Source organism: Dendrobium catenatum, unplaced genomic scaffold (genome assembly GCF_001605985.2).
Source record: "Dendrobium catenatum unplaced genomic scaffold, ASM160598v2 fragScaff_scaffold_621, whole genome shotgun sequence".
Lineage (NCBI taxonomy): Eukaryota > Viridiplantae > Streptophyta > Magnoliopsida > Asparagales > Orchidaceae > Dendrobium > Dendrobium catenatum.
The window spans coordinates 5,860,206-5,878,501 of NW_021319083.1; the positions used below are offsets into that span (position 1 = coordinate 5,860,206).

Genomic DNA, 18,296 nt, shown 5'->3' on the forward strand with positions numbered 1-18,296 from the left:
AACATTATAAATATTCCGGCGAAGACGGTTTGTGATTTGGACTAAAGATGACTCCCGAAATAAATATTGATTGTTCTATGTCAAAAAATTTTATAAGAAAATTTTAGGGATTCACAGCAAACACGTCAAACCATCCCATAGAGTAAATTATAGAGAAAAGTTGTGATATATAGCAGAGAAGTTAAGAGCAGCTTTGATACTAAACAAAGCCATTAGGAGGAGCTTTATCAATATATATAAAATGAAGTATAATTTAGTTAAGGAAATTATCATACTTTATCTTATAAACTTTGGGTAGTACGAGTAAGCCCATCTGAAGTTGGAAAACTATTTAACCTATTGCCTTATATAATTTTCATTTTTTTTTAACTGCATCTCAAGTATTTTGGGTATGATTCAATGGGCAATCTTAATTTTCCATTTTATATAGGGATCATTGATTATCATGTGAAGTTGTTGCATGCAAAGGACTCTAATTATATTAGTCATTATTTTGACTTAGACAAATAAATTTTTTTAGGACTCATTATAAGTCCAATTAAAAAATTGTCTTCATCATAATATTAATATTATTATGCTTTATTTATAATAACTTTCTTCTAATTTTAGGGGTAGTGTTCACATGTAGGTACACATGGGTTTTGGGATAATTAGTTGTTTGTTTTGCAAACCAATTTTATCAATATTTTTTTTTTAAATGATGGGCTATTTAATGAATATTTTTTTTATAATTTATAGAGTTCTATTCAATACAATGTTTTATATGATCTTTATATTAAAACTACATAATTTTTATAATTATATAATATTATATTAATATTTTTTTCTAAATATCTTAAACCACTGTAAAGTCTATTAATTACCATTTTATTTTGTTAGTAGGATTTAGCAAATCCTGTAAATTTGGATTTAGTAAATCCGAAATGTTTCAAATTCTAAAAACTGTTTGGTACGTCAAATGTTAAATCTTGTTAAATTATGAGAAACTGTTTGGTACATATTTCAAGATTTATGATAGTTAGGGATTTAAATGTGAAGAAAATAATTATAAAATTAAAAATAAAAATTATTGTGTTATGAATTTAATAACATATTATGTACAAAGTACTTATTAACTATTAATTACATACATAATAATATATATAAATAATAATATATATAGTTTAAGTTATATTAATTAACCTAATTAAATTAATATTAATTACTAATTATAAAATTAAGGCTAAATCCCGTTAAATCCACCGAACCGAGGGATTTAGTAAATCCGGGATTTAAGCCGTAAATCCCTAAATTTGGGATTTCAAATCCCGGGATTTAACGCGCGCATAAAAACCGTTTGGCTGGATTTAGCGTAAATCCGACTTAAATCCCAACATAAATCCGATACCAAACAGCGCCTTAGGCTTTGCATTTCTAACTTGCTTCTTTAATCGCCGAGAGGCTCTATTTGCTAGAGAATCCGCTGATTTCGCCTCTCGTTAGCAGCAGTGGGTTCGGTCTAGGGTTCGCTCCAGTTCGCTCGATATTATCGAGTTTACCGCAGGATGGGCGGGAGAGCAGTAGTCTCCGATGATGAAGGTAAGTTTCTATACGTTTTCTTCTTTCAATTCAACGACTTGCGGAAAACATAAGCGTGCTTTTTCACTTGTTTAATTTAGATGAGTTGGAGGAGGTGGATGACGAAGGGAACATGCAAGGGGCGGGCAAAGGTGATATTGAGGAGAGGGATGAGGATGATGATGAGGAAGATGAAGAAGGTTGTTTTTTATGCTCCTTTTATCTGCATGTACGCTAGATTTATGGTTGGTTTTTGGTTTTATGTTGGAATGGCTTCTAATGAGGCTTCTTGTTTGGGCTTCACTCTGTGGAGCAGAGGGACAAGATGAGTACGAGAAGGATGGGTTTATAGTGGATGATGTGGAGGAAGAAGAAGAGGGAGAGGAGAACAACGAGGACAGTGATGAGGAGCGGCACAGAAAAAAGAGGAAGAAAAAAAGGCAAGATACCTGCCTCTCTATTCCATACTTTGTCGAAGAATCTGTTTGATTTTGTATGCGCTTCATTTCCTTTGGCCTTTCTACTATTCATGTTTATTATTTTTACTGCAGAGAGTCTGAAAGGACTTACGTTCTTGATGAGGACGACTATGAGTTGCTAGAGGATAATAACATCACTGTACATCGGCCTAAACCAGTATGGCACTTGAGCTCTAATTCTTGATAGTTGCTCCCACATTTACTAAATGCTTGGATCGATCTTGGTATTGACTAAATTAATTGAGCGTACATGATTAGGGTAGCAAATTCAAGCGCTTGAAAAAGGCTGGGCGGGATTCGGAGGCGGAGGAGCGTTCCGGTTTCTCTGATGATGAAGAATCTGAGAGGGCAGATCGTGGTGGTAGAACTGCCGAGGAGAAACTCAAGCGAAGCTTGTTTGGTGATGACGAAGGTTTGCACTTTAAGTTGCATCTCATCAGCCCAGTGTATAACAAGCTTAGTATGACATTCACAAGTTTTATACTATGTTATCAGGTGCACCTCTTGAAGATATTGCTGAAGAAGAGGAGCAACCAGAAGAAGAAGAGGGGGATTTGATTGGCGATGAGGATGAGATGGCTGATTTTATCGTTGACGAGGAAGATGTTGATGAGAATGGCACCATTGTGAGGTATCTAAATGTTATCCTAAATGAGATTATCTTGTTTATAATTTTGATTTTTTTTTGCTTATTTATGACAATTTGGCTTTTTGTTACTAACTATAAGGAAATGTGGCTCAATATAGGCGACCCAAGGTGAAGAAAAAGAAATCTAAACAGGCCCCTGGCGTTTCGTCATCTGCTTTACAGGAAGCTCAAGAGATATTTGGTGATGTTGATGAGCTATTGATGCTCCGTAAACAAGGGATGGCAAGAGATTCTAGTGAATGGGTGGAAAAGAGACTAGAGGATGAGTTTGAGCCCTTCATTCTCTCAGAGAAGTATATGACGCCAAAGGATGATGCTATAAGAGAAACAGATGTACCTGAAAGGATTCAGGTAATCCAATAATCCCCGTTGCCTCCATCTATGCTGACAATTTTGCTACCAATTTTTTTGCTTAAATATCATGTTGGGATTTTTCTTCAATGCAGCTGTTGGAGGACCTTACAGGACCTCCACCTACAGATGACAAGAGCATTGAAGAGGAGAGTGCCTGGATATACAACCAACTCAGCAGTTCCTTTGTTTCACCTCTATTTGGTCATGATCAGCTAGTAAAGGATATTGATAAGGAAGATATTGGACGTGTTTTGACTATGGTGCATGTTCAAAAATTAGATGTGAGCATTAGCTTTTGTTGAATGGATTAATTTTTTAAAACTTTTCCTACAAGCAGAATTTTGCCACTAATCTTTCTGATCCCATCCAGATTCCATTCATTGCTATGTACCGAAAGGAGTTTTGCCGTAGTCTCTTAAAAGATTCTGATGATATGATTCAAAATACAGAGGAAAATTCTCCAATTAAATGGCACAAGGTAGGCAGATTTGAACATTTTAATAACTTCATTCTTTGTTGGTTATTGCGAGGTGTTGAATAATGTGCTTAGTAGATTCTACCATCTCTTCAAGGTTCTTTGGGCAGTGCATAGTTTGGATAGGAAGTGGTTACTTCTTCAGAAGCGCAAGAGTGCTCTTGAAATGTACTACTCCAAACGTTTTGAGGAGGAAGCTCGTAGGATTGATGATGAAACTAGACTTGCATTAAATAGACAAATCTTTAGCTCTATTTCTGAAGCTCTTAAGGAGGCAAAATCTGAAAGAGAGGCTGATGATGTAGATGCAAAATTCAACCTGCATTTTCCCCCAGGTGAAGTTGATGTAGAAGAAGGACAATTTAAAAGGCCAAAGAGAAAATCCTTGTACAGCATATGCTACAAAGCTGGTTTGTGGGAGGTCGCTAACAAATTTGGCTTTAATTCTGAACAATTTGGATTGCACCTCTCATTGGAAAAGATGGTCTGTATGCTATTCTGGCTTGTTTTTTTTTTTTTTTCCAGACACATAACAAAGAATGGTTGCTTAATCTAAATTTTGTATGTAGAGGTTGGAAGAGTTGCAAGATGGAAAAGAAGTTCCAGAGGAAGTAGCTAGAAATTTCACTTGCGCAATGTTTGAGGCAGCTCAAGATGTGCTCAAAGGTGCCAGGCATATGGTATTTAATCTGATAATGAAACACACTCCTTTTTTTAGATTGGCTTATATGCCTAAATTATCACTGATTCTTTGTCCCCATAAAACTTCTGTGTGATCTTTAAAAACTGAAAAGTCTGTGCTTTTTTTTGTAAGCTTATGTTTGCTGTCTGGTATTTTTATTGTTGCAGGCAGCAGTAGAAATTGGTTGTGAGCCTGTTGTTAGAAAGCATGTTCGTAGTATTTTTATGGAAAATGCTGTTGTCTCTACAAGCCCTACTACTGATGGAAACTCTACAATTGATGCATATCATCAACTTGCTGGTGTTAAGTGGCTAAGGGATAAACCTCTGTCTAAGTTTATTGATGCACAGTGGCTGCTTATTCAGAAAGCAGAGCAAGAGAAACTTCTTCAGGTTACGATAAAATTGCCAGAATCTGTACAAAGCAAGTTACTTGTTGATGCGAGTGAGTGCTATTTAAGTGAATGTGTAAGTAAGCCAGCTCAACTTTGGAATGAGCAACGCAAAATGATATTAGAGGATTCCTTTCATAATTTCATACTTCCTTCAATGGAAAAGGAAGCACGATCTCTATTGATGGCCAGAGCTAAGAATTGGCTTTTGATGGAATATGGAAAGCAGTTGTGGAATAAGGTCTCTGTAGGCCCTTATCAGAGAAAGGGTAATTCTGTTGACATTGAGAATGAAGATGAACCGGAATTAAGAGTTATGACCTGCTGTTGGGGACCTGGAAAGCCTGCTAATACTTTTGTAATGCTGGATTCAGCTGGAGAAGTTGTTGATATTATTTACGCAGGTTCCATTAGCATAAAATCCCAGGGTGTTGCTGAGCAGCAACGTAAAAAGGGTGATCAAGACCGGCTTTTAAGATTTATGACTGAACACCAGCCTCATGTTGTATGCTTAGGAGCTGCCAATCTGTCATGCAGACAGCTTAAGGATGACATTTATGAGGTATATTCAACATTTTTTTCAGTATGGAATAACTTGAACAAATGTTTGGCTTTTTGATCACCCTATTTAATCTGATCTATGTGTTATATTACACATATTGAACCTTTGTACTCTCAGTGCATGTATTACTTGTTCCCTTGTTGAATTTAAGGTATGTTGACTAGTATTTTTTCTTGTTTGGCGGAACTAATTTACTTGCTGCAGTAATTTTTTTTATGAATGATAAATTTTTTCTTTTTGTTGTTGAATTGTTGTTCTAATTTATTAGGCTATGGTTATCATCAAGCTTTTAAAATCATATTGGACCGGCCGGTTCAAACTGTGAACCAGTCATAAGGCCGGTCCAGTCTATTATTAAAACCGGTTTCACATTGAACTTAACTAAACCGATCAAAATCGCTGGTTCAACCGGTGAACCGGTTTTGGTTCAATAAATTATTTAAATAAATTAAATTAATTTATTTAGAATGAATATTAACTTAAATTTTAATTTATTAAAATTATTTATTTATTTATTAAAGAGATTATATCTAAGTATTTCACATGGCTCCATTATTCCTTGTGAGTTCTAACCTCATGCAAACTTGAAAAGCAATATAAGCATTATGTTACGCCGGCTCAGGAGGGGCCGGCTGGTCCAGGTCCAACCTGGACCGGTCCGGTTCTACACCGGGCGGCTTAGAACCAGAGGGGGGGGCGGCAGGTTGAGGCGACCACTTTGCATTAAGTTTTGTATTTGGCAGGTTTGAATGAGAGGGGTTGTTTTGGGATTTTGCTTGAGTCCTCTTGTGTTTAATTAGGCTTTGGAGTGAATTAGGGTTTCTTATCTTGAATTTGAATGAGATTTGGAGATCTTGTCTTGTGCTTGGGCTCTAGGGTTTGCTAGAGAATAGTGGAGAGTTGTTCTTTCTCTCGGATTGAAGAACATTGCATATTTTGTTGTTTTCTTTTGGCTACTAGTGGTAGATAAGTTCTATCTTGATTTCTCCTACGGATTTCCTTGTTTTTCCTGAGTTTGGTGGTTACCATCTGCTGTAAACAGCAGATTTTATGCCGTTTTCTCATCAATTTCGATTAGTTTTCCTTGCGAACTCAAGTATTACCCTAGGGTTACTTGCGAACTCAAGTATTTCCTTTCAAATGGGTATCAGAGCCTCAATTTGGGACTATCGGCGGCTGAAATTCTGAAATTTCAGCTGGTTTTTGACATCCGAAAGAAGATCTCTTGTGATTCTTGGGAAGAGAGATGGTCGAGAAGGAGGTAGAAATCTTGGAAGGCGAGATCGGTCAATTAAAATCAGATTTGGAGGGAAAATTCTTTGATTTTCAAAATCAAATCACCTCCAACAATGAAAGGATAGAAGGGAAATTCATGACGATGGAAGAGATGTTGAAGAAATTGCTGGAGAAGAAGACCAATCCTACGACATTGGAAGCAAGAGAGACCACCGGAGGCCATGACGTAGGAGGGAATTCGAACCCGTTTAGGGGAGGGAAAATTCGGAAGTGAGATCATTGAGGGAGAGGACGACATGCCACATTTGAAGCCACTTTCTAGAGAGGATATGTGTTTGGGAAATGACCGAAGGGGTGCTGATTTCGTCGAGAGAAGGGAAGAATTTCATCACCGAGGTGTTGATTTTGAAGGGAGAAGAGGGGAATACGATGAAGGGTTCGGGTATAATCGCCGGAGGGAAGATCATGACGGTTGGGGAGCACCTCCTTTTCGAGGAATGGGAGGTTATGGAGGATTTAGAGGAAACAGGGGAGACCCATGGGTGAGGAAGCTGAAGATGTCTGTCTTTGAGGGCGAAGATGGCCATGGCTGGATCTACAAGATGGAGCGTTACTTTGCTGTCAACGGGTTGACGGAGGAAGAGAAGCTGACGGCGGCGGGATTGTGTTTGGAAGGAAAAGTTTTGGCATGGTATCAGTGACGTGACAGGAGGGAGCCCATCCGGAGCTGGCGAGAGTTCAAAAATTGCTTTTTAGAGCGTTTCCAAGTCGATGGGGGAGGAGATTTCTATGAGCAATTCTTCGCTTTGACTCAGGAGGGGACTATGGCAGATTGCAGTGACAAGTTTGAGTACTTGGCTAGCAGATTGGATCATATTTCAGAGTCAGAACTTGAGATTCAAACAACAGTTAGAGTGCTAGAGCCGAGAAACCTAGGGAAGGCTATGTAGTTGGCGCAGTTGGTGGAAGATCATAAGAAATCAGAAAGAGGGGCTCGAGGAAACTATTCAGGGCGATCATACAGAATGACTATCACCTTCTTGCCTTCAAAAGGGACAACACCAGGGAGTCTGAAGGAAGTGCCAAAGGAGAAAACTGGAGGAGGGGGAAACGGCGGATAATTCAAAAAGCTGACGGAGAAGGAGATGCAAGAGAAGAGGGCAAAAGGGTTGTGCTTCAGATGTGATGAAAAGTACATGCCAGGGCATAGGTGCAAGGACTGAACTCTTCAGGTTCTCCTTGTCTGTGAAGACGAGGAAGACGAGGAGGGAGGTGGGAGCATATCTGAAAAGGAGGAGAAGTTGCATCTGGATGTGGCAGAAGTCTCTCTAAACTCTGTAGTTGGATTCACTCCGAGTCACACTATGAAATTGAAAGGAGAGATAGCTGACAGTGAGGTAATGGTGTTGATAGATAGTGGGGCAACCCACAATTTCATTTCCACCCAGATCATTGAGCTGCTTGGGATGGAATTAGTGGATACAGGAGGCTATGGGGTGATGATGGGCATGGGAAAGGTGGAAATGAGTATAGGAGTTTGTAGAGGGGTAGTGCTAAAGATTCAGGGGATCCAGGTGAGGGAGGACTTCCTTCCCTTGGAATTGGGGAGTACTGATGTCATCATAGGGAAGAAGTGGCTGCAAACATTGGGGGAGACTAAGATCAATTGGAGTACATTGAGGATGGAACTGGTGATGGGGGGAAGGAGGACGATTCAGGGTGATGTTGGGCTGACCAAGTCTGGGGTTTCTCTCAAATCCCTAATCAGGATCATTCAGGAGGAGGGAGGATGTTACTTGGTGGAGTTGCATCGCTCGGAAGGGGTCACAGACTAGAGGAAGAAGGCAATATTCCCTCTTCAGTGCAGCCGTTCATACACCAGTTCAGCGAGGTTTTTCAACCTCCTATGGGTTTACCATCTCAGAGGGAGTTGGAGCATGTCATTATCTTGAAGGAAGGGGAGACACCGATCAGCGTCCTCCCTTACCGTTACCCACAGATTCAAAAAGATGAGATTGAGGAGTTGATCCGAAAAATGTTGAAGGCGGGGATCATCCGACCAAGTGTTATCCATTTTTCTAGTTCAATCCTCCTGGTCAAAAAGAAGGATGGGAGTTAGAAATTTTGGGTGGATTATAGGGCTCTGAATAAGGGCACTGTACCAGACAAGTTCCCAATTCTAGTGATTGATGAGCTATATGGGGCAGTGGTGTTTTCGAAGTTTGACTTAAAATCCGGATACCACCATATCAGAATGAGGGAGGCAGATGTTCCAAAGACAGCCTTTAAGACACATGAAGGGTATGATGAGTTTATGGTAGCGCCCTTTGGATTGACTAACGCTCATGTTACTTTTCACTCTTTGATGAATAGGGTATTCAAGCTGCACTTCAGGAAGTTCGTCCTGGTCTTTTTTGATGACATTCTGGTGTACAATAATATTGTGGAGGAGCATTTGGAACATTTGAGGGTGGTCTTAGAAGTACTACATGAGCATCAACTTAGAGCCAACTTGAAGAAATACAGCTTTGCTCAGTCCAGCGTGGAGTACTTGGGACATGTGGTATCCCAAGGAGTGGCGGCGGACCAAACCAAAATTGAGGCAATGCAAAAATGACCACTGACTAGGAACATAAGGGAGTTGAGGGGTTTCATGGGATTGACTGGTTATTACATGAGGTTTGTGAAGGGGTACGATATCATTGTATGTCTTTGACTAAGCAGCTGAAGAAAGACAACTTTTCCTAGGGAGAGGCAACGACCCAGGCCTTTGAGAGGTTAAAGAAAGCCATGAACACTATTCCTGTTCTAGCTCTTCCAGACTTTAGCTAGGTCTTTGTAGTAGAGACCGATGCATCAGGATATGGGTTGAAGCAGTGTTGATGAAGAACCATAGGCCTATAACACACTTCAATCATGTGCTATCAACCAGGGCAAGATTGAAATCAGTGTATGAGAGGGAGCTGATGGCCATTGTCTTGGCTATTCAGAAGTGGCGCCCCTATCTTTTGGGGAGACACTTCATCGTCCGGACTGATCAGAGGAGCACCTCTTGGACCAAAGGATGGTAACTGAGGACAATCAGCGATGGCTATCCAAACTATTGGGTTATGATTTTGAGATTCAGTACATGTCAGGTTTGGAAAATAAAGCAGCTGACGCTTTATCCAGATGTGTGGGGGAGCTCCAGAAATTAGCTGTCTGTACCCTTGATGGTCAACTGGGGGCCATCAAGGAAGAAAGCATGCGGGATGAAGAATTGAGAAAAATCAGGGAAGAAATGAGGACAAACAAGAGTAGCCATTCTGGTTACTGCATTGAGGGGGATAGATTATTGTATCAAGGGAGGTTTGTGATGCCACAAACTTTCATACATATTCCTCACTTGTTGCAGGAGTTCCATGGCAGTGCAGTTGGAGGCCATTCAGGAGTTTAGAAGACATACAGGAGGATAGCAGCCGAGCTCTACTAGAGGGATGCATGAAGATGTTAAGGAGATGGTGGCGAGGTGTGAAGTGTGTCAGAGAAACAAATACATGGCCATGACGCTAGGAGGACTACTACAACCATTGACACTTCCAAACAGAGTTTGGGAGGAATTGTTCATGGATTTCATCGACGGCTTACCAAGATTAGAAGGATTCAGGTCATTATGATGGTGGTTGACAGACTTAGCAAATATGCACATTTCATCCTCTTACGACATCCTTACATTGTAGTGTCAGTAGCAGCAGCATTTATCAAGGAGGTTGTGAGACTGCATGGGATTCCTGAATCGATTGTGTCTGATCGAGATAAAGTGTTCCTTAGCTAGTTTTGGAGGGAGCTGTTAAGGATGCAGGGCACTGTCCTAAAAAGAAGCATCGCCTACCATCCACAGACAGACGGGCAAACGGAGGTGGTAAACTGAAGTTTGGAGACCTATTTGAGGTGTTTTGCTTCTGAAACACTGCGGTTGTGGGCAAAGTGGTTGCCATGGGCTGAGTATTGGTACAATACATCGTACCATTATGCCTTTTAGATGACTCCATTTAGAGTACTATATGTAAGGGACCCCCCACACCTAGTGCACTATGGGAGAGGAAGTACACCCGTTTCTTTAGTGGAGCATTACCTGGAAGAAAGGGACAAGGTGCTGGAGGAGTTAAAGAAACAGCTGCTGAGGGCACAACAAATCATGAAGAAGTAGACGGACTCACACAGGAGGGACATGCATTTTGAAGTGGGGGAGAATGTATTTCTAAAATTACGACCCTACTGGCAAAGGACAGTGGCGAGGAGGAATGAGAAATTGGCACTAATGTGCTTTGGCCCCTATGAAGTTTTGGACAAGATCAGGGCAGTAGCGTACTTCTGAAGCTGCCCCCATCAGCTATCACACACCCAGTTTTTCATGTGTCTCAGCTGAGGAGAGTTATAGGGGAGCATGCAGTTAGTACAGAGTTACTAGAGACACTGACTGAAGATTTGGAAATGATATTAGAACCACTGGAGCTACGAGGTGTTAGATCTGATAAAAAAGGAGACAAAGAAGTGCTGATTGGATGGAAAGGTCTCCTCGAGTTCGATGCGACGTGGGAGCCATTTGAAAGAATGAAAGATCAATTCCCTTCTTTTCACCTTGAGGACAAGGTGAATCTTTGGGAGGGGAGTAATGTTACGCCGGCCCAGGAGGGGTCGGCTGGACTGGTCCAAGACCAGTCCAGCTCTACACCAGGCGGAACCAGAGGGGGGCGGCAGGTTGAGGGGCCCACTTTGCATTAAATTTTGTGTTTGGGAGGGAAATGTTGAATAAGAGGGGCTGTTTTGGGATTTTGCTTGAGTCCTCTTGTGTTTAATTAGGCTTTGGAGTGAATTATGATTTCTTATCTTGAATTTGAATGAAATTTGGAGATCTTGTCTTGTGCTTGGGCTCCAGGATTTGCTAGAGAATAGTGGAGAGTTGTTTTTTCTCTCGGATTGAAGAACATTGTATCTTTTGTTGTTTTCTTTTAGCTACTAGTGGAAGATAAGTTCTATCTTGATTTCTCCTATGGATTTCCTTGTTTTTCCTGAGATTGATGGCTGCCATCTGCTGTAAACAGCTGATTTTATGCTGTTTTCTCATCAATTTCGATTAGATTTGCTTGCAAACTCAAGTATTACCCTAGGGTTACTTGAGAACTCAAGTATTTCCTATCACATTACCAAATGGAAATTCTCAAGTGGTGTGAGGATAAATAAGTTGAAGTTCTTACTTCTTAAGTTTACGAATAAACTATATATTTTAAAACAAATTTTTTAAATACAATTTTTATCATGTAAATAGCATTTATTTATAATTAATAATGATAAATTAATTATATACTTCATTTATTATTTTTGTATGATAAAAATTAATTAATTAATAATAATAAATGATCTAACCTTAATAATTTATAAATGAAAATTTATAATATGAATTTAATATATAATTTATAGGTTTAAATTATATTTAAACATATGACATAAGTTAATAAAAATTTATATTAAATTTATAAATTTATATGTAAGTTAAATTTTTGTTAAATTTGAATTAAATTTAAAATTGAAGATGTTTAAATATAAAATTATAGAAGATATTATTATTGTGTAAATTCAATTTATTTTTAAATAAAAATTTATATTATTACATGATTATTCAGTCATTAAATTTTATTTAAATAATTTTCATATTTATTAGGTCATCTGGTGCAAACCTGGTTCGACCCCGGTTGAACCATTGAACCCTGAACTTATTCTTCCGGTTCTATATTCGGTTCGGTTTTCACAATCTTTGTTATCATGCTTTGTTTTCTCTAACCCAGTTGCACTGAGCTTTGTCCTTGTAAGGGCCCATCTTTCTAATGCATTTCCTTTTATTTTCTACACATTTGAATTATGTTGGCAAACACACCCCTATATGTAGGATTTGATACCCAAGTTTTTGCAAAACTTGTATAGTTTATTTAACTGCTTTCATGTTCATTGTACTGTGACTAGTAGCATGTCTTTTGCGTTTATTATTTCAGTGCATGAATATTTAATTATTTTTTGGAAATAGCTATCATTTCTCTAGATTTTTGTCCGATACTATTTCATAAAACTTTTTATGCCATCCTATCATGTACGCTATATCTATCCAACCAGCAGGGGTTATTTTTCCCCAATGAATATCATTCTATATTGCTTAAAACTATGCTATTTACATATCTAACACCCAAAATTATCTTTTTACTCAAACACTAAATTCTTTAAATAACCAAAAAAAAAAAAAAACCTATATGTAACATTCCATTGTTGCACATGTCATCGGTCCTATTGATTCAGTTCTCTAGCTAGATCCTGATGTGCCAGTCCCATCAATGCTCATTACGAGCGAGATCCTGTCACGACTTCCGTTATCTCTTCTTCATCCTCAAGGGCATTCTTGGCATGCACGTGTCATTGATTGCTCGATGCCCTTCCCCCAGTGAGATCATGTCATGACTTCCTCTCTTTCTTCGTTGTTTAGGGTTTAGTTGTTTTGGGAAGGCGAGAAATTACAATGGTTTCGAGAAGGTGGGAAACGATGTTAACAAATTGGTAATTTAGATAAATAGACTATTTTCGTTGTTGGATATGTAAATAGTATACTTTTAAGCAAACTTGTGAAAACTAGATCGAACATGAAATTGGAAGGAGAGGTTCAAGGTTTAACATATTTTTAAGCAAATTTGGCTAGAGTCTCAACATTCCCGAGTGACAGTCCCCTCGTCTCCATCTTTTTTTCAATTAGAGTTTTAAATGGAGATTTCTTTGGGATGTAGCTAGCAATTTGTCTTGGTATTTTCTAGTTTCGAATTATTTGCACATTTGTTAAAGTTATTATGCTTAAAGACGTTACTATATCAATATTGTCATGTTTTTTATATTTGTTATAGGAATTTATAGGTTTTTATTACTGTAATATATCGTCCTTATAATGGATATTCTTCTTTTTTTTTGTATTTTTCTTCTTGTTGATTCTTTTGCCTTTATATAGACTTGCTTTTACTAGTACCATAATTAATCACATGATAATGTAGCCTTTTATGGTTTCTAATATGGTATTAGAGCCATGATCTCAAGTGGTCTCCACCTTATGTTGGCTGACTCTTCGATCTCGACAATGCTAGCCTTATAGCTTTGATATCATACAACCCTCAGTCAATTCGGCTCATTCTCAATAACTCTAGCCAAGGTCTCTTTTTAATCTATTTGTAACACTCGATGTCTTCGTACCAAGCGCTTGTCCTGCTTTGTTTGTCCTCTGTCTATTTTGGGTCCTGCTTGGATCTTGTATAACCGTCTTGCTTGGGTCATCTTCGTTTCACATGTCTTTACATCTACCTTCCAATGCTTGAATCAATAATTTGACCCAAAATACTTGTGCGTTTCTATGCTTGTCTTCTAGAGCACCTGGAAACTATTGTCCCGAGTGACAGTCCCCTCATCTCCATCTTTTTTTCTCTTGGCGATTCAATATCCCGCAATATTCTCATCTCCTGCGCCCATGGATAACTCATTTCCCGCGAAGCTTCTGTTAATATCCTCTTCACGGTCTCTCATGATGATCCCTTCGTTGTAGTTCTTGTCTCAAGTTATGAGCCCATCATTTTTGGGCTCGACAATACTTGTCCTAAATACTAATCCTTTGGCTGTTTGAAATTTCCAAGTTAATTTCTTTTTTCAGTGTCAATTGACTTGGATCAAGAATTTTGAAAAGCTATTAAAAAGCTTATTGCTTAGATGCTTCTTGCTATCACATCATGAGTTTTATGCGGGATTTTAGAGTTATTAGAGTTATCATGTTTAAAAATGTTACCTTATAAGTATTATTACATGTTTTTATGTTTTATTGTAGGAATTTATAATATTTATTATTGTAATATATCCTAATTATTGAGGATATTATTCTTTAATTTATTTATTATTATTCTCACCTTTTGTATTTATATATGTAGGTTTGTACTGGCGCAATAATTAATCTAGTAAAGATCTATATTTCTAACATCAATAAGCGATTCTTTTCTGCAAAATGTTTTAGGTCATTTTCAAAATAGTGGAAGATCATCCTAGAGATGTCAGCCAAGATATGAACATCACTATAGTATGGGGTGATGAATCTTTACCTCGGTTGTTTGAGAATGCTAGAGTTTCTTCAGATCAACTACCAGGACAGCCAGGTAAAGTCATTTTCAAACTGCTTATTACATACAATTTTTTGGAGTTCTTTCTTTTTTGCTGTAGCACTTCACATCTGTGCAGGCATTGTAAAGCGTGCTGTGGCGCTTGGTCGGTACCTTCAAAATCCTTTGGCAATGGTTGCAACACTTTGTGGACCCGGCAAAGAAATATTGTCTTGGAAGCTTTGCCCTTTGGATGATTTCCTTACCCCTGACGAGAAGTATGACATGGTTGAGCAGATAATGGTTGATGCAACCAACCAAATAGGTGTTGATGTTAATTTAGCTTCTAGTCATGAATGGCTCTTTGCTCCCTTGCAATTTGTTGCAGGTCTTGGGCCACGAAAAGCTTCTTCTTTACAGAGGGCCTTTGTAAGGTCTGGTTCTATTTTCAATCGGAAAGAAATTCCAGTGGGAAAGATCATCAGGAAAAAGGTTTTCATTAATGCTGTCGGCTTTCTGAGAGTTCGCCGAAGTGGGGCAGCAGCAGCTACTAGTCATATCATTGATTTGCTTGATGATACAAGAATTCATCCAGAATCGTATGATTTGGCAAAAACCATGGCCAAGGACGTCTATTCTGAGGATGCTCCGGATGATATCAATGACATGGATGACGATGTTCTAGAAATGGCGATTGAGCATGTAAGGGAAAAATCAGACATGCTTAAAGTTCTTGTAATTGAAGAATATGCAAAGAGCATTGCTGAGCGTTTTGGGACTGATAAGAAGGAAACTCTGGAAGATATAAAGAATGAACTACTTCATGGGTTTAAAGACTGGCGGCATCCATTTACTGAACCTAATCCAGATGAGGAGTTTAGTATGCTATCTGGTGAAAGTGATGATTCACTCTCTGAAGGGAGAATTGTTGAAGTGAGTGTACGCTATGTGCAGGATTCTCGTGTTGTTTGCTTTTTTGATTCTGGTCTCAAAGGTTTTATCTATGCAGAAGACTTTTCAGATGAAGGCTTTGAGCCTGAAAAGGTGAAAGAAGGTGATATACTAACATGCAAAATCAAGAGTGTTGTTAAAAGTAGGTGTTTAGTTAATTTAATCTGTAAAGAAAGTGAAATGAGGAAAAGGCATTATATTCCTCAGAACCTAGATCCTTTCTATCAAGAAGATGATGTTACTTTACATAGCGAGCAGGAGAAGGCTCGCAAGGAAAAGGAACTTGCTAAGAAGCGATTCAAGCCAAGAATGATCAGCCATCCTCGGTTTCAAAATGTCACTGCTGATGAAGCAATGGCGGTATGCTAATTTTTTTTTTTTAAATCTTTGTTGTTTACTTTTTTCAGTTGTCAGAGTATCAATGTTTTACTACCCATATATATTTCTCCTTCTATGTACCAAGTTATGATTTTCTTCTTAAAATACTTTTTGTGACAGTTCCTTGCTAACAAGGATTCTGGAGAGAGCATAATTCGACCAAGTTCAAAAGGGCCATCATATTTGACTTTGACACTGAAAATTTCAAATGGTGTTTATGCTCACAAAGACATCATTGAAAGTGGAAAAGATCACAAAGATATTACAAGCTTGCTTCGCATTGGGAAAACATTGACTATTGACAAAGATACTTTTGAGGATCTTGATGAGGTTCGCTTGCTTAAGTTGTTTTTTAATTATTTCTTGCCACCCTAATTTTATAATTTAGAGTTAGAAGGATGATGGGTCGCTGTGGTTTTGTTAGATGTGCATCATGGAACTTAGCAATTATTACCAAAAAATGATCATAATTTAACTTTTGCTCTTTCTAATAAACTTTTATTCAACAGCTTGAATGGTGGATCTCATATCTGCATTTGAGTCCTATGTTGTAACTTCCAAACTTTTTTTCATTCATTGACGTGGTAGTGGTAGTGGTAGTGCTATATGTTCAATTGTTCAGGCCTATTTAGGAATGTATATTTGAAAATTATGAACTTCAAATTACGTGTTATATATTGTAAGTTTTGTTGAGGAATTTTAGAGCATTTTTTAGTGACCATACGATATTACGTAGGACATCTGCCAAGTTCCATTGGCTTTTTTAAAATTAGATTAAATTTTATCTTTTAAATATCTGAGTTATTCTTGTGCAGATGGGGATGTAGTGCTTGCTTATAAGATTTTGGCTTGTCACTTACCTTACTCTGCGTGCTCTTTGATCTGCATAATATCTTGCATACGTTACCTTTTCATTATATTTTTTTTGCTTTTGCATTTATGTTATTTTCTATGTGAGGTGGGAGGTGGGAGGTGTGGAGGGTTGACTCCTCTTGAATAATTTGGAATTTTGTGGTTTTACGGGTACAGAGTACTTATTTATGATAGTCGTGGGGATCAGTATGTACTATGGTAAACAGTGTTGTCCTTGCTGCACAGCGTTTTCTTGTGCAACGCGGCTTCTTAGACTCTAACTTGCCTTGTGGTACAAAACGAAGTTATTTCATGTCTTCTATGTACCTGTTGGAAAAATTAGTAATTGTGGTAAATAGATATTCGTGGAATATTTGAAAAGCTTGGGATTTATAGATTTTAGTTTGGTAGGTTAGATCCACACTGCTGGTTTATTACCTCTACTAAGCTGGTTTCAAGTAAAACTTGCTGAAAAGAGATTTTATGCTGTACATTTTGGCGCATAGAAGATATACACATGTGCTGCATGCATTTTTTACTTTGTTGCAGGTGGCTGTAGATGTAGCATCTAATATGTTGATTAATTAGTCAATGATAACTTGATATTTAGTATAAATTATATTATACTGTTGATTGTTAACTGCAATTTTTTAGTCTTTTGAATAATTTGTATTATTTTTGTCCTAGTAAAGTTCGGTTTTCTTCATGCAACTATTTGAGATACCAAATATAATCCTATTTCCCTATTCACATGCATGCCGTGAGCTTGCCTCCATCTGCTGCCAATTTTAAGACACTTAATTTGTTTATTGCATGGAAGCTGCAAATTATTACTTTCTTATATGTTGTTATTATTTAATGCCTGGTATTAACTAGATTACAATTTTCTGATAACCAAATGCCACCATGTAATAACCAATTTTAGGGAATTCAACTTGTGCTGGGCGCAATTGGAAGATTTTTTTTTTGTAATGAGATGCTACTAGTAAATAATCAAACTGAGGGAGGAGAACATAGAGGAAATGAAATTAGTGAAAATTAAATATATCACCTAACAACAAATAATTGATATTATGATAGGAAACACTTGGAATTCCAAGTGTTTCTCACCAAAACCCAATAGATCTAGGATGAAAACTGCTGTCCACACAGTAAAAACAGCCAAAAACAGTGGAATCGGAGAGAATACGAAGGAGAAAACGTAAGAAAAACAAAGCAAACACTTTTATTCTAATAAGGGATGAAAAGCACTTGCAAGATACAACTTTCCTTCAATTCGAGAGGAAGGAAAAACTCTCCAATCTCTAGCCGTAGCCTAGAGCACAAGAACACAAACCCTAGATCTCAAAAATGATTCAAATTCAAGATGAGCCCCTCTCCCTCCTAATCCTCCTAATTAACAATCAAGGATTCCTACAAATTACCTAAACAGCCCTTTGCATTCAAAAATTTCCCTCCCACATAATTAAATCAGCCCCAAGTAGGGTCCACCTTGTCCGCCCCCTCCTCTGGGCGTTTCCGCCCCCGCCTGGTGTAGACCCGGGCTGAACCGGGTCCTCCTGGGCCGGTTCACGCGTAACAGT

At 38.2% G+C, this 18,296-nt stretch overlaps 1 protein-coding gene across 2 annotated transcripts in view; it reads left to right on the forward strand.

The window, feature by feature from the left end:
- The first annotated feature begins 1,337 nt into the window (after positions 1-1,337).
- LOC110092194 (transcription elongation factor SPT6 homolog) overlaps positions 1,338-18,296 on the forward strand; it is a 34,238-nt gene continuing 17,279 nt past the window's right edge. Inside the window, exons 1-15 of one of the 2 annotated variants that reach the window (XM_020816634.2) lie at positions 1,338-1,578; positions 1,659-1,757; positions 1,874-1,997; positions 2,109-2,193; positions 2,295-2,448; positions 2,532-2,667; positions 2,784-3,036; positions 3,132-3,320; positions 3,410-3,517; positions 3,612-3,998; positions 4,084-4,194; positions 4,364-5,149; positions 14,451-14,589; positions 14,672-15,843; positions 15,982-16,191. In XM_020816634.2, coding sequence (XP_020672293.1) covers positions 1,545-1,578; positions 1,659-1,757; positions 1,874-1,997; positions 2,109-2,193; positions 2,295-2,448; positions 2,532-2,667; positions 2,784-3,036; positions 3,132-3,320; positions 3,410-3,517; positions 3,612-3,998; positions 4,084-4,194; positions 4,364-5,149; positions 14,451-14,589; positions 14,672-15,843; positions 15,982-16,191 — 3,987 coding nt within the window. In that variant the 5' untranslated portion in view covers positions 1,338-1,544. Of the gene's footprint in view, positions 1,579-1,658; positions 1,758-1,868; positions 1,998-2,106; positions 2,194-2,294; positions 2,449-2,531; positions 2,668-2,783; positions 3,037-3,131; positions 3,321-3,409; positions 3,518-3,611; positions 3,999-4,083; positions 4,195-4,363; positions 5,150-14,450; positions 14,590-14,671; positions 15,844-15,981; positions 16,192-18,296 lie in introns of those variants that run through there. The other variant, XM_020816635.2, reaches the window with a different exon arrangement.